This window comes from Emys orbicularis, chromosome 1, assembly GCF_028017835.1.
Source record: "Emys orbicularis isolate rEmyOrb1 chromosome 1, rEmyOrb1.hap1, whole genome shotgun sequence".
Taxonomy (NCBI): Eukaryota; Metazoa; Chordata; order Testudines; family Emydidae; genus Emys; species Emys orbicularis.
In genome coordinates this window covers 88,047,910-88,060,289 of record NC_088683.1, presented here as the reverse complement: position 1 = coordinate 88,060,289, position 12,380 = coordinate 88,047,910, and the positions used below count along the sequence as shown (strand labels likewise).

At 41.4% G+C, this 12,380-nt stretch overlaps 1 protein-coding gene across 1 annotated transcript in view; it reads right to left on the bottom strand.

Moving 5' to 3' along the window:
- Nucleotides 1-12,380, bottom strand: part of CFAP54 (cilia and flagella associated protein 54) — a 215,509-nt gene that overhangs the window by 121,418 nt on the left and 81,711 nt on the right. Inside the window, exons 25-28 of the mRNA XM_065423873.1 lie at nucleotides 10,747-10,894; nucleotides 8,859-9,014; nucleotides 7,382-7,504; nucleotides 3,039-3,185 (exon numbers count right to left, since the gene is read on the bottom strand). Coding sequence (XP_065279945.1) covers nucleotides 3,039-3,185; nucleotides 7,382-7,504; nucleotides 8,859-9,014; nucleotides 10,747-10,894 — 574 coding nt within the window. The remainder of the gene's footprint in view (nucleotides 1-3,038; nucleotides 3,186-7,381; nucleotides 7,505-8,858; nucleotides 9,015-10,746; nucleotides 10,895-12,380) is intronic.

Sequence of the window (12,380 nt, the reverse complement as noted above, 5' to 3'; positions counted from 1 at the left end):
CTAGAACAGGCATTGTGGGATACTGCCGAATAATTCTGGAGGCCATTCACAGTGCATTGGGCGGCCACACTGGCGCCGCAGCGCTGCAGCGCAATACTAGCTATTCCTCTCGGGGACGTGGAGTACATGCAGCGCTGCAACCACGGAGATACAGCACTGCAAATGCCTTGCCTGTGTGGACAGGGAGTGAGTTACAGCGCTGGGTGCGCCTTTACAGCGCTGTAACTCGCAAGTGTAGCCAAGGCCAAAAGTTTGTGAAGATGGGCTTTTGCCACTTCTGAGAAGTGTTTTTATAAGGCGGAGGGAGTGACCTTTGGAACTAGCTGTCCCCAGTTCTCTCGTTAGCTAACAGATCCACTTCAGAGCTCAGTTAGAAAGTAGTTGCTTTGAGTTGTGTATTTCTTTCCTGTCTGAATGACAGTCATCTCGGGAATAACTTATTCCCTTAATTAGGGCACTGAAGCGGCTAATTGACATGTTCTGTAATTCTCACAGTGTCATGGACAAAAGATTGAATGACATATTTCATTTGGGTGGGATGAGCTAACTGCTCCACTCCCAGTAAGGCAGAAATCTAAATATTAGTCAGATTACATCTCCCATGAAATGCCTTGCACTCACCACTTGGTGAGGGGAGGCAGAGCATTAGAGAGGTCTGTTTGCAGAGCATCATGGAAACTGTAGTCCTACTAAGGAGCCCAGTGAGGAGAATGGGGACCTAAGGCAATTAAACTATAATTCACAAAGCACCAGAACAGTATATTTGAATAGAAATACTTCAGATTTTAGACAAAATATTTTGGTTTTTGGACAAAAATCAGAAACTTTTAGGATTCTGGACATTCGATTTTTTCGGAAAAACTGCTGGGAGAAGCCAGCCAGAAACTCAGTCAGCAATAGCAGAAGGGGGGGAAAGCTGAATCAGGGACCTGGTGACTCTGATGTCATCTTTGTCCACATGGTTTGTACAACTTTCTCTCTGGACATTCTTCCCCCTATGCTGATTGGCTGTTTGCTCCCACTTCCTCCAACCTCCTTCTTCAGGCTCTTTATTTCAGCCTGACTTCACCTGCCCTCCATAACCCTCATCCTTCCCCCTCCTTTTAATGTCCCATCTACTTTCCTTATCTCTCTTTTTAGCTAATCCCCTCCCCCCCACACACCAAATTAAACAGGCAAAAAAATAAAATAAGAGAAACAAACAAAAAGTTGTGGAACTAACAGGACAGTTGCCTGTATATTGCATCCGTTCCCTCCAACCTTTTGACTATCTTCTCTATTTAGATTGTAAGCTCTTCAGAGCTGGGACTGTCTCTTATTCTATGTTTGTACAGTGCCAAGCATAACAGGGTCCCAATCTTTGCTGGGATCCCCAGGCTCTACTGCAATACTACTACTACTAACAGGATGTAGCTACAAATGAGGGAATATCCCTCAAATAGGAAACATCAATTGCAGAGGCTAATTCGGGCTGACCTGAACATTTATGGTACCAACTGCTGTTATGTTCAGTAGGATTTTTTTCAGTGGGCAGTAAGTATTAAAAAAGCCCTCTCTCCTTAGCTCTTAAATATCACAGTCCAAGGGTAGAGAGCTGTGGTCCACAGATTTGAGTTAGCACTTTTCATACCATCCGTGACTGACCTGGAGATGCTTTGTCATAATTTATGAATACTCTATGTTGACATGCTTATTTGTCGGGGAGGGGTTCTATAGGACTATAATGGTTTAATACAACATGAGGCTGTCAGGAAGGGAAAGAATGGCTCAGAATAGGCCACCTTTCCACAAACAATTGAGGGTTGTTAAAGGGCAATGCATTTTGCCACCTATTTAGTCAGCTACAAAATAAGCCTTCAAACACAGGAGATCAAAAGACTTCTGGCAGATTTTAAAAGGAATGCCTTTAACAGGGGGCAGCTGTTTGGGGGAACCAGGCAGAGACAAAAGCACCCGCTGGAATCTCTGAAGACGCTTGACCTTCCTACACTACTATCAGAGGTAGTAAGCCTGTAGGTAAGAAAGATGTGTGTAGACTGTTGTTTTAAAATCCTTTTCTCTAAATCCTTTTTTCCTACTGATAAACAGATTTTTTTAAATCCGAAGTACTGTCTGGTCACTGTACATCCCTGGTCACAGACTCCTGAAGGGGAGCAAAACATGTACCTAAACTCAGTCAGTCCCATAGGATAAGCACAATTGATACACAGGGTACTGTAGCCAAGGGCCCAGTGGGAAAGTGGAATTGCAAAACCCTGGAACAGATGAAGGCACAAGGCCTAAGACTTGAGGGGGTGCTCAGAGAGACCAAAAATGGGACATAGGTGCAGCTAGCCATTTAACTGTGACACCATCTTCTTCCCTCCCGAGAAGGGCTTTAAATCATCGCCTTCAGGAGTGAGAGACAAAGGGAGGAACAATGGTATATTTTATGTCTCTTTAAGGAAGGCTGATAGGAGCTCACCCCTCCAGAGGACCATGAATATGACTGATGATTGCAAGGCTCACTCCAGCCTTCCAGATCCATTGAAGTACTGAGACTGCATGATAACCTCAAGGGAGGGCATATCCAGAGCCAATCCCTGTGTTATTCTCTTGCAGCCCCAGGCAGAAATGCACTCAAGCCTGAGAGGAATGAGGTGGTCTGTGGGGAAGGAAGGTGCCATCAACAGCACCTCTGAAGATGTGCAGCAGCAGCAATGAGAAAGCTACGTTTCTCCAGTTCAATATACTTGGGATAGTACTTTTTCAGAGTTTCTTTAGCTCAGCAGTTTCACCAGTTATTTATTTCTCTGTCATCTATAGTGTTTCTGAAGACATGATATGAAGTGCAGTATTCAACTATGAAAATTGTTTGATTAAAATTAATTTCAACTTTCCATGGATGTAAGTGATCTTCTATGTGATCTCTGATATGTTAAAGAATGTTGTATGTCTTTAAATTTCTTACACTATCTCATATCAGCAATGTTTTGATGGGGTGCTATTATGCAACATCCTACTTATAGAAAAGAAAGGGAAAATGAAAAAAAGATTACCTCATCTTCTGTTTCTGTGTCAATTTGCATTTCTTCAATACTACTGAATTTAGACTGTCCATGGGATGTTTGTGAAGAATCCAACAACTTTTTCCCATAGTTAATAATAATTAATGCTAGTTCATATTCTTTCCATGAACGCAGTACCTGTTAAACATCTATTAATTAATTTTTTCTTTTACATAAAAATATAAAATACATTTATATTTTTCCTTCATTGTTTATAACTGGGAAATATATTAATATTATAGCGATATTAGCCAATGACTAAAACTCCGCAAGTAATAATAAAGTACAGTGCAATAATATCAAAGTTTATTGATGAGGAATTATAAGCTTGAATAATTTAGATTGGAATTTTCACATCTTCCTGTCCAAGTGCCTAAATCTGTAGTTATGAATCTCAGTTTATACATGTAGATTTTCAAAGCTGTAGTAGGCACATTGCTGCTTTGAAAATCTGATTTGATATTTACACACTAACCCTTTTCTTCCATTACCAGGTGTTGTCTGCATTCCCCAGAGACAGTCTCTTCTTCACAAGTACCTAACAACTTAGGTATGCCCTGAATTGGTCTAACTTTTCAGCAACCTGCTCTGGCTAGGTGCCTTCCCACCTACTTTAAAAATACTCTATTGTGCACTTAACCTCTTGACCAGGCCCATAATTCAAAATACGAGGTGCATCACCCATCCACCCCAAATGTTCAACAGCCTTGCAGGCACTTTGAATCAAATGTTGACAATTCGTTGTATGCCTATGTTCCACTTCAAGATTTAATTAGGCTCCTCTGTCCCTATGAAGGCACATAAAATGCATAAAAAATTCTAGCCATAGTTCCAGTTTCTATTTACTAAACCAACACTTTCAAACTAGGGTACCTAAAGTTAGGCTCTTAAACTCTTATGTAGGAATCTAAATAAAGTAAGTGGCCTAATATTCAAATGTGCTGAGCAGCTGCAGCTCCACTGAAGTAAATAAAGAACTTCAGGTGCATAGCAACTCTGAAAACCAGGCCACTTATTTATGTTCCTGAATATGGATGTAGGTGAATGACCGGAGGCTCTTACATTTGTAAATTTTGGGCTATTATTTATTAGAAAATAAGGTGAGTTAGGCTTAATGTCAGAAATGACTTATTCACCCAGGGCGCTATTTGTATGTAAAACTGTTTACCTTCCATCAAAGTGGGACCAGAAGGTAGACTAGTGGCAATTTCCACACTAAGTTTTCTAAAAGAACGAGGAGTACGTGTGGCACCTTAAAGACTAACAAATTTATTTGGGCATACGCTTTCGTGGGCTAAAACCCACTTCATCAGATGCGTGCAGTGGAAAATACAGTAGGAAGTTATATATACACACACACAGAGAGAGAATATGAAAAAATGGGGGTTGCCATACCAACTCTAACGAGACTAATCAATTAAGGTGGGTTATTATCAGCAGGAGAAAAAAATGTTTGTAATGATAATCAGGATGGCCCATTTCAAACAGTTGACAAGAAGGTGTGAGTAACAGTAGGGGGAAAATTAGCAAGGGGAAATAGTTTTTAGTTTGTGTAATGACCCATCTACTCCCAGTCTTTATTCAAGCCTAATTTAATGGTGTCCAGTTTGCAAATTAATTCCAGTTCTGCAGTTTCTCGTTGGAGTCTGTTTTTGAAGTTTTTTTGTTGAAGAATTGCAACTTTTAGGTCTGTAATTGAGTGTCCAGGGAGGTTGAAATGTTCTCCGACTGGTTTTTGAACATTATAATTCTTGATGTCTGATTTGTGTCCATTTATTCTTTTGCATAGAGACTGTCCGGTTTGGCCAATGTACATGGCAGAGGGGCATTACTGGCACATGATGGCATATATCCACACAAGAGATCCACTTCCTGGACACTACAGTGCTAATAAGCAATGGTCACATAAACACCATCCTATACCGGAAACCTACTGACCGCTATGCTTACCTACATGCCTCCAGCTTTCATCCAGACCACATCACACGATCCACTGTTTACAGCCAAGCTCTAAGATACAACCGCATTTGCTCCAATCCCTCAGACAGAAACGAACACCTATAAGATCTCTATCAAGCATTCTTAAAACTACAATACCCACCTGCTGAAGTGAAGAAACAGATTGACAGAGCCTGAAGAATACCCAGAAGTCACCTACTACAGGACAGGCCCAACAAAGAAAGTAACAGAACGCCACTAGCCGTCACCTTCAGCCCCCAACTAAAACCTCTCCAGCGCATCATCAAGGATCTACAACCTATCCTGAAGGATGATCCCTCACTCTCACAGATCTTGGGAGACAGGCCAGTCCTCACTTAGACAGCCCCCCAACCTGAAGCAAATACTCATCAGCAACCACACACCACACAACAAAAACACTAACCCAGGAACCTATCCTTGCAACAAAGCCCGTTGCCAACTCTGTCCACATATCTATTCAGGGGACACTATCATAGGACCTAATCACATCAGCCACACCATCAGGGGCTCGTTCACCTACACATCTACCAATGTGATATATGCCATCATGTGCCAGCAATGACCCCTGCCATGTACATTGGCCAAACCGGACAGTCTCTATGCAAAAGAATAAATGGACACAAATCGGACGTCAAGAATGATAACATTCAAAAACCAGTCGGAGAACACTTCAACCTCCCTGGACACTCAATTACAGACCTAAAATTTGCAATTCTTCAACAATAAAAAACTTCAAAAACAGACTCCAACGAGAAACTGCAGACCTGGAATTAATATGCAAACTGGACACCATTAAATTAAGCTTGAATAAAGACTGGGAGTGGATGGGTCATTACACAAACTAGAAACTATTTCCCCTTGCTAATTTTTCCCCTACTGTTACTCACACCTTCTTGTCAACTGTTTGAAATGGGCCATCTTGATTATCATTACAAACATTTTTTTCTCCTGCTGATAATAACCCACCTTAATTGATTAGTCTCGTTAGAGTTGGTATGGCAACCCCTATTTTTTCATGTTCTCTGTGTCTATATATCTTCCTACTGTATTTTCCACTGCATGCATTTGATGAAGTGGGTTTTAGCCCACAAAAGCTTATACCCAAATAAATTTGTTAGTCTCTAAGGTGCCACAAGTACTCCTCGTTCTTTTTGCTGATACGGACTAACACGCTACCACTCTGAAACTAAGTTTTCTGTTAATAGTAAGGCATGTGACAGACCCAGACCAGTGGGTTACAGGAGTCTGGTAGAGGGCAAATATACTGGTCACTGGATGAGTAGTTTTCTGTTCCCTGAATGACCAGAGCAGGGGCTGCACTAGAGTAATCAGGAACCTGCTAGAACCAGTTAAGGCAGGCAGGCTAATTAGGACACCTGGAGCCAATTAAGAGGAAGCTGCTAGAATCAATTAAGGCAGACTAATCAGGGCACCTGGGTTTTAAAAAGCACCTCACTTCAGTTTGTGGTGCGAGTGTGAGGAGCTGGGAGCAAGAGGCGCAAGGAGCTGAGAGTGAGAGGGTGTGCTGCTGGAGGACTGAGGAGCACAAGCGTTATCAGACACCAGGAGGAAGGTCCTGTGGTGAGAATAAGGAAGGTGTTTGGAGGAGGCCATGGGGAAGTGGCCCAGGGAGTTGTAGTTGTCATGCAGCTGTTACAGGAGGCACTATAGACAGCTGCAGTCCACAGGGCCCTGGGCTGGAACCCGGAGTAGAGGGCGGGCCTGGGTTCCCCCCAAACCTCCCAATTGACCTGGACTGTGGGTTCTTCAAGAGGGGAAGGTCTCTGGGCTGTTCCCCAACCCACATGGTGAATCTCTGAGGCAAGAAAATCCACCAATAAGCGCAAGACCCACCAAGATAGAGGAGGAACTTTGTCACAGGCACTAAAAGTCATCTCTGTTAGACTAGATAGGGATATTTCACACTATAAAAATAAGCACTCTGTTTTATGACCTATTGTACCACAACTAAGATATTTTTTATTTCTAACATGTAGTCCAATAAAGAATAAAATGTAAAGTTTGTGAAATCTAAGTATCGCAAAGTACAAATGAAAATGAGGTCACTGATTTCATCCAGTACGTAACAAATAAATAATAATCTATGCCCTGAATAAACTACTTAATAAAGTTTCTGATTTTTAAAACTTAAACAATAAACAGTATTACTAAAATGTGCTGATTCAAAACATGTCCGTAAATGGTTTTTACACCACTATTTCTCACTTTAGGCTTTTATTCAAGAGTGCCAAACTTTTCTTAAGGTCAGATCAGTAAGATGAAGGTTTGTCTAATTTTTTCATGTTATCTACTGAGCCTTATGTCTACAGTCCTAAACACAATAAAGTAAATACCTGTGCTGTATAAAAGGAGGAGCAAGCTATCATATGCTGAATACTCTCATAACAACCTTTCTGTTTCCTCTGTAAAGTAGAACTGGGGACTTCTTGCAGGACAGTTAGACACTTGATGAGGATCTGAAAGTACAAGGATTACAATATGAAGCCCTAAATCTGAAAAGGTTTTTCAGGGTCAGTGCCTAGCAGCATATCATCTTGTTATACTTGACTGTAAAACTTAAAAATAGTTTACTGAATACACAGGGTGAGATCCTAGCCCCATTGATACCAATAGTAAATGTGACCAAACCTTCACTCAAACTCTGCCTAAGGTAATAGATATAAAAGTTATAGATACATTATAGGTCTTTTTGCTGTTTTAATTAGTCAGAAATAAAATAATTTATGATGTAGTATGAGATAACATACTCTGAGAGAGATCTGTTGCAAATTGTTTTGAGCTGGTCAGAAATTTAAAAGAAAAACAAATTTTCACATAATATTTTTGTTTTCCAGTCAGCTCTAAACATAAGAGATGGATTCCTCCCCCCCCTTGTTTAACAGATATGAAAAGTGCATATTACTAAATTACTGTCCATTAGAATAAGGATCTGAACACGGAAGCCATGTTTCAATAGGCTGGTTGCGCATTTTGTATGATATCACAGCCAATGACTACCCAACTGAGACATTATCGTTAGACAGATACAGTATGTGAACAGAATCCCTCTGCCTTTTCCCAGTTGTTCTCATCCCCTCTCTGGTTTTAACACAGCAATTATGCTAGCTCTTTTAAGTTATTTAGCTCAGTCTAACCATAAACTGGAATCTATTTTTGTTTTTATTTCTTGATCACGAGTCTTTGGATGCTGCCAACAATATGTTTAACCGAATCCTTGAGGAAATGAAATAGTTTTATGCCAAACACAGAAATGGAGAGAAGGGGCTCAAGTAGTCATTCAGTTTTCATTTGGAAGATGCTTGCTTTTAGAAAGGAGCTTTGTTTTTAAAAGAAAACATCTCTCCATTGAAAACAGAAAGTGAATTATCAAGACACCATGGGACAAAGTTCTAGCTTAAAGAGAGAAGATGACTAGGATATCAGAGTCAAGCACTGAAACAACTGGCAAATACTCTCTTGTTTCCCTCAACACTAGTGTTTGTAAATGGAATATAGTTAGAGGTAATGGCCCAGTGGTTTAAATCCACCACAGTACCCAATGAACTCAATGGAATTACTCTGAATTTACACTAGCATATCTGAGAAAAGAATCTAGATTCATGGATTTTAAGTCTGACAGTACTTGACATGCATAGAATAAATACCTTGTTTGTTGTGAAGTTATCAAAAGCATTAAAAATTTTGCTCTCAATAAGCTCCTAAGAACACACATCCCACCAGTTTCGTTCACCTTCTGTCTACTTCATTATATATTAATTTTTAAATTCAGAAGATTTGTAGGCAAGCTGCCTCTCTTTTAAATGTTCTTACCTGAACTACTGGCACTGAAGCAATCTTATGATAGATAATCGGAGCAAGGAGACCATAACATTGAACAACAGATTGCAGGGCATAATTTGCATCATTTAACCAATTACTGAGTTCGATCGCCACTACCATTCTCTCACATTCAGCTAGTCTAGCAACCTGTAAATGAACAAATATTTTTTCATTCAGATGTAAATTCTGTTGTTTAAATTACTTATCTCAGAGGATGGAAGAAGAAAGATATTTTGTGTCTTAAGCAGCAGTATAATTGCTAGGATGTAGGATGTCTGAATTTGGAATAATCATTACAGTGATCCCTGCTAGAAGTATATAAGGGAAAGTAGCATTGTTCATGACTCCAAAGGTAGACTGTGACTTTGAACTAATTGTATCCTTTGACTATACGCCTACAAAGCCTGGGACTCAACCTCAGTTGCTTTTTTACTGAGCAAGGAAAGAGGCTGTGGCACCAAAAAAAAAAACTTAGCAAAGTAGAAATTTCACATGCTAATCGCTCACATTTAATTGATGGGAAGGTATCAACTCCTTTCTCGACCTGACATTTTAGGTCCCAATTCTACAGTTCTTGCTCGTGTGTGCAGGTCCAGTGAAGTCATTGATATGCAGAGGTGAAAGTAAGCTGGTACAGTATGGCATACCGGCAAGAGCCAGTACACCGCCAACCATACCGGCAGGGGGCAGCTTCCCCCGGCCAGCGATTTAAAGAGCCTGGGGCTCCTGGCAGCGGCCAGAGCCCCGGGCCCTTTAAATCGCCGTCAGAGCCCTGCTGCTGGAGCCCCAGGGTAGCGGCGGCAGCTGGGAGCCCTTGGGGCTCTGTCGGGGATTTAAAGGGCCCAGGGTCCAAGCCCCGCTGCCTGAGCTACCGCAGAGGAGCCATGGACCCTTTAAATTGCCGCCCGAGCCCTGGAGCTCCCGGCTGCCTCCGTAGTACCGCTACCATGGGGCTCCGGCAGTGATTTAAAGGGCCCGGGGATTTAAAGGCCCTGCCTCTTCCGGTTGAGGCTCCACCCCTTGCTCAGGACTCTGGCGTACCGGTAAGTCCTTTAAGTTACTTTCACCTCTGTTGATATGCCTCACATGAGTAGGGGCTACAGGATTGGGTCCTTAGACAAAAGAAGTGCAATGGGACCTGGAACAGAAATGGAGTGAAAGTTGAATTGATATACCTTTGCATTGCTATCTTCAAGAAATACGATATCACTCTTTTTGGGAGTAAGAGAGGCAAGAAAGAACTCAGGCTAGTATGCCAAAAGTATCCTATTACAAGTTTAATATTAAAGAAAAAATACAAGCCAAGTCACAAAAACATTTATAAAGAAAAAATTCTAGCAACATCAAAGTAGCACAAAATTAACAAGGATTTTTTTTTTGCCTCTTTTTTAGGACTTGATCCAGACCCCACTGCAGTCAATGGAACTCCTTCCATTGGCTTCAGTGTGCTTTGCCCCTTAATGAGGGAATAATCTAGAAACAGCCCTTTTACCAAAGATATAAAAATATCAGCAAATATTAACAGACCTTAAAAACACAGAAGATTGTACTTTGATGGATACCATGTTAATGAAGAATGAGATACACTGCAGTTACAGTTAATACACCTCTAATGTAACGCAACCTGATATAACACGAATTCGGATATAATGCGGTAAAGCAGTGCTCCGGGAGGGTGGGGCTGCGCACTCCAGTGGATCAAAGCAAGTTTGATATAATGCGGTTTCACCTATAACGCGGTAAGATTTTTTGGCTCCCGAGGACAGCGTTATATCGAGGTACAGGTGTACATTGTAAAATATATCGGGGAATTTTGAGATGCAACTGGTCAAATCAAAAGGTAAGCTCAAATCCAACATTAGTTTTAAGCCAAACATACTTGTCCATTGTACAGTATCTCTTTGGAACAAATGGAATCACAGAAGAGTGCTCCTTCCTTAACATTAATCTCATTAATAATAAAAATGCTTCTAAGAAAGAGGTGCAAAAGGATTGGAGAAGTCTGAGATACAGCATCAAGACATAATCTACAAAATAGAAAAAAGGGAAAATAATAGTAAAAGTACATAATTACGATATAGAGATTCCACATAAAAACTGCATAATTTGTGAAAATAAAAATTCTAATTATAACATCATAAATCAAAAGGATTAATACAGCTGCTGCTGCTGCAAATGAGATTAATTTCACTTAACGCTGCCCAGTGATGTCAGCATTGGACTAGGAGGGAAAAGTCTCCTGCTTTGGTCTGTGCTGGGTAGCTAGTACCCCAGGATGGCTTTTCTCATTATTCCTCCTTTTAACATAGTGATGCTACTGTATTGTCATCTTTTGACAACTTGGAAGTTATTTCAAGGATGTAACAGGCTATTTACTTTTTAATAGGTTTCTTCTTCTACGGCTGATTATTATTATTATTTTGTGTTGTGGTAGCACCTAAAGCAGGGGTGGGCAAACTTTTTGGTCTGAGGGCCACATCTGGGTATGGAAATTGTATGGCAGGCCATGAATGCTCACAAAATTGGGGCTGAGGTGTAGGAGGGGGTGAGGGCTCTAGTTGGGGGTGCGGGCTCTGGGGTGGAACCAGAAAAGAGGAGTTCAGGGTGCGGGAGGAGGCTCCGGGCTAGGGAAGGGGGTTGGAGTGCAGGGGGAGAGGGCTCTGGCTGGAGGTGCAGGCTCTGAGGTGGAGCTGGGGATGAGGGATTTGGGGTGTAGGAGGGTGCTCCAGGCTGGAATGCAGGAGTGGGGCAAGCCAGACCCCACTCACCAGCGGGACCTCGAGGGTCGGATTAAATTGGCTGGTGGGCCGGATGTGGCCCGTGGGCCATAGTCTGCCCACCCCTGGCCTAAGGGCTCTATTCAGGGATCGGGGCCCCACTGTGCTAGCCATTGTACATACATGCACAATGAAACCACTGTTCCTACACGAAAGAGTTAATTGAGTATTTTCCTTTTTCTTAAAAAAACAGGAGTACTTGTGGCACCTTAGAGATTAACACATTTATTTGAGCATAAGCTTTCATGGGCTACAGCCCACTTCATCGGATGAATAGAATGGAACACACAGAAAGAAGATATTTATACATACAGAGAACATGAAAAGGTGGAAGTAGCCATGCCAACTGTAAGAGGCCAATCAACTGAGATGAGCTATCATCAGCAGGAGAAAAAAAACTTTTGAAGTGATAATCGAGATGACCCATAGAAGGTGTGAGGAGAACTTAACATGGGGAAATAGATTCAATTAGTGTAATGACCCAACCATTCCCAGTCTCTGTTTAAACCTAAGTTAATTGTATCTAATTTGCATATTAATTCAAGTTCAGCAGTCTCTCTTTGGAGTCTGTTTTTGAAGTTTTTTTGTTGCAAAATTGCCACCTTCAAGTCTGTCACTGAGTGGTTAGAGAGGCTGAAGTGTTCTCCCACAGGTTTTTGAATGTTATGATTCCTGATGTCAGATTTGTGTCCATTTATTCTTTTGCGTATAGATTGTCTGGTTTGGCCAATGTATA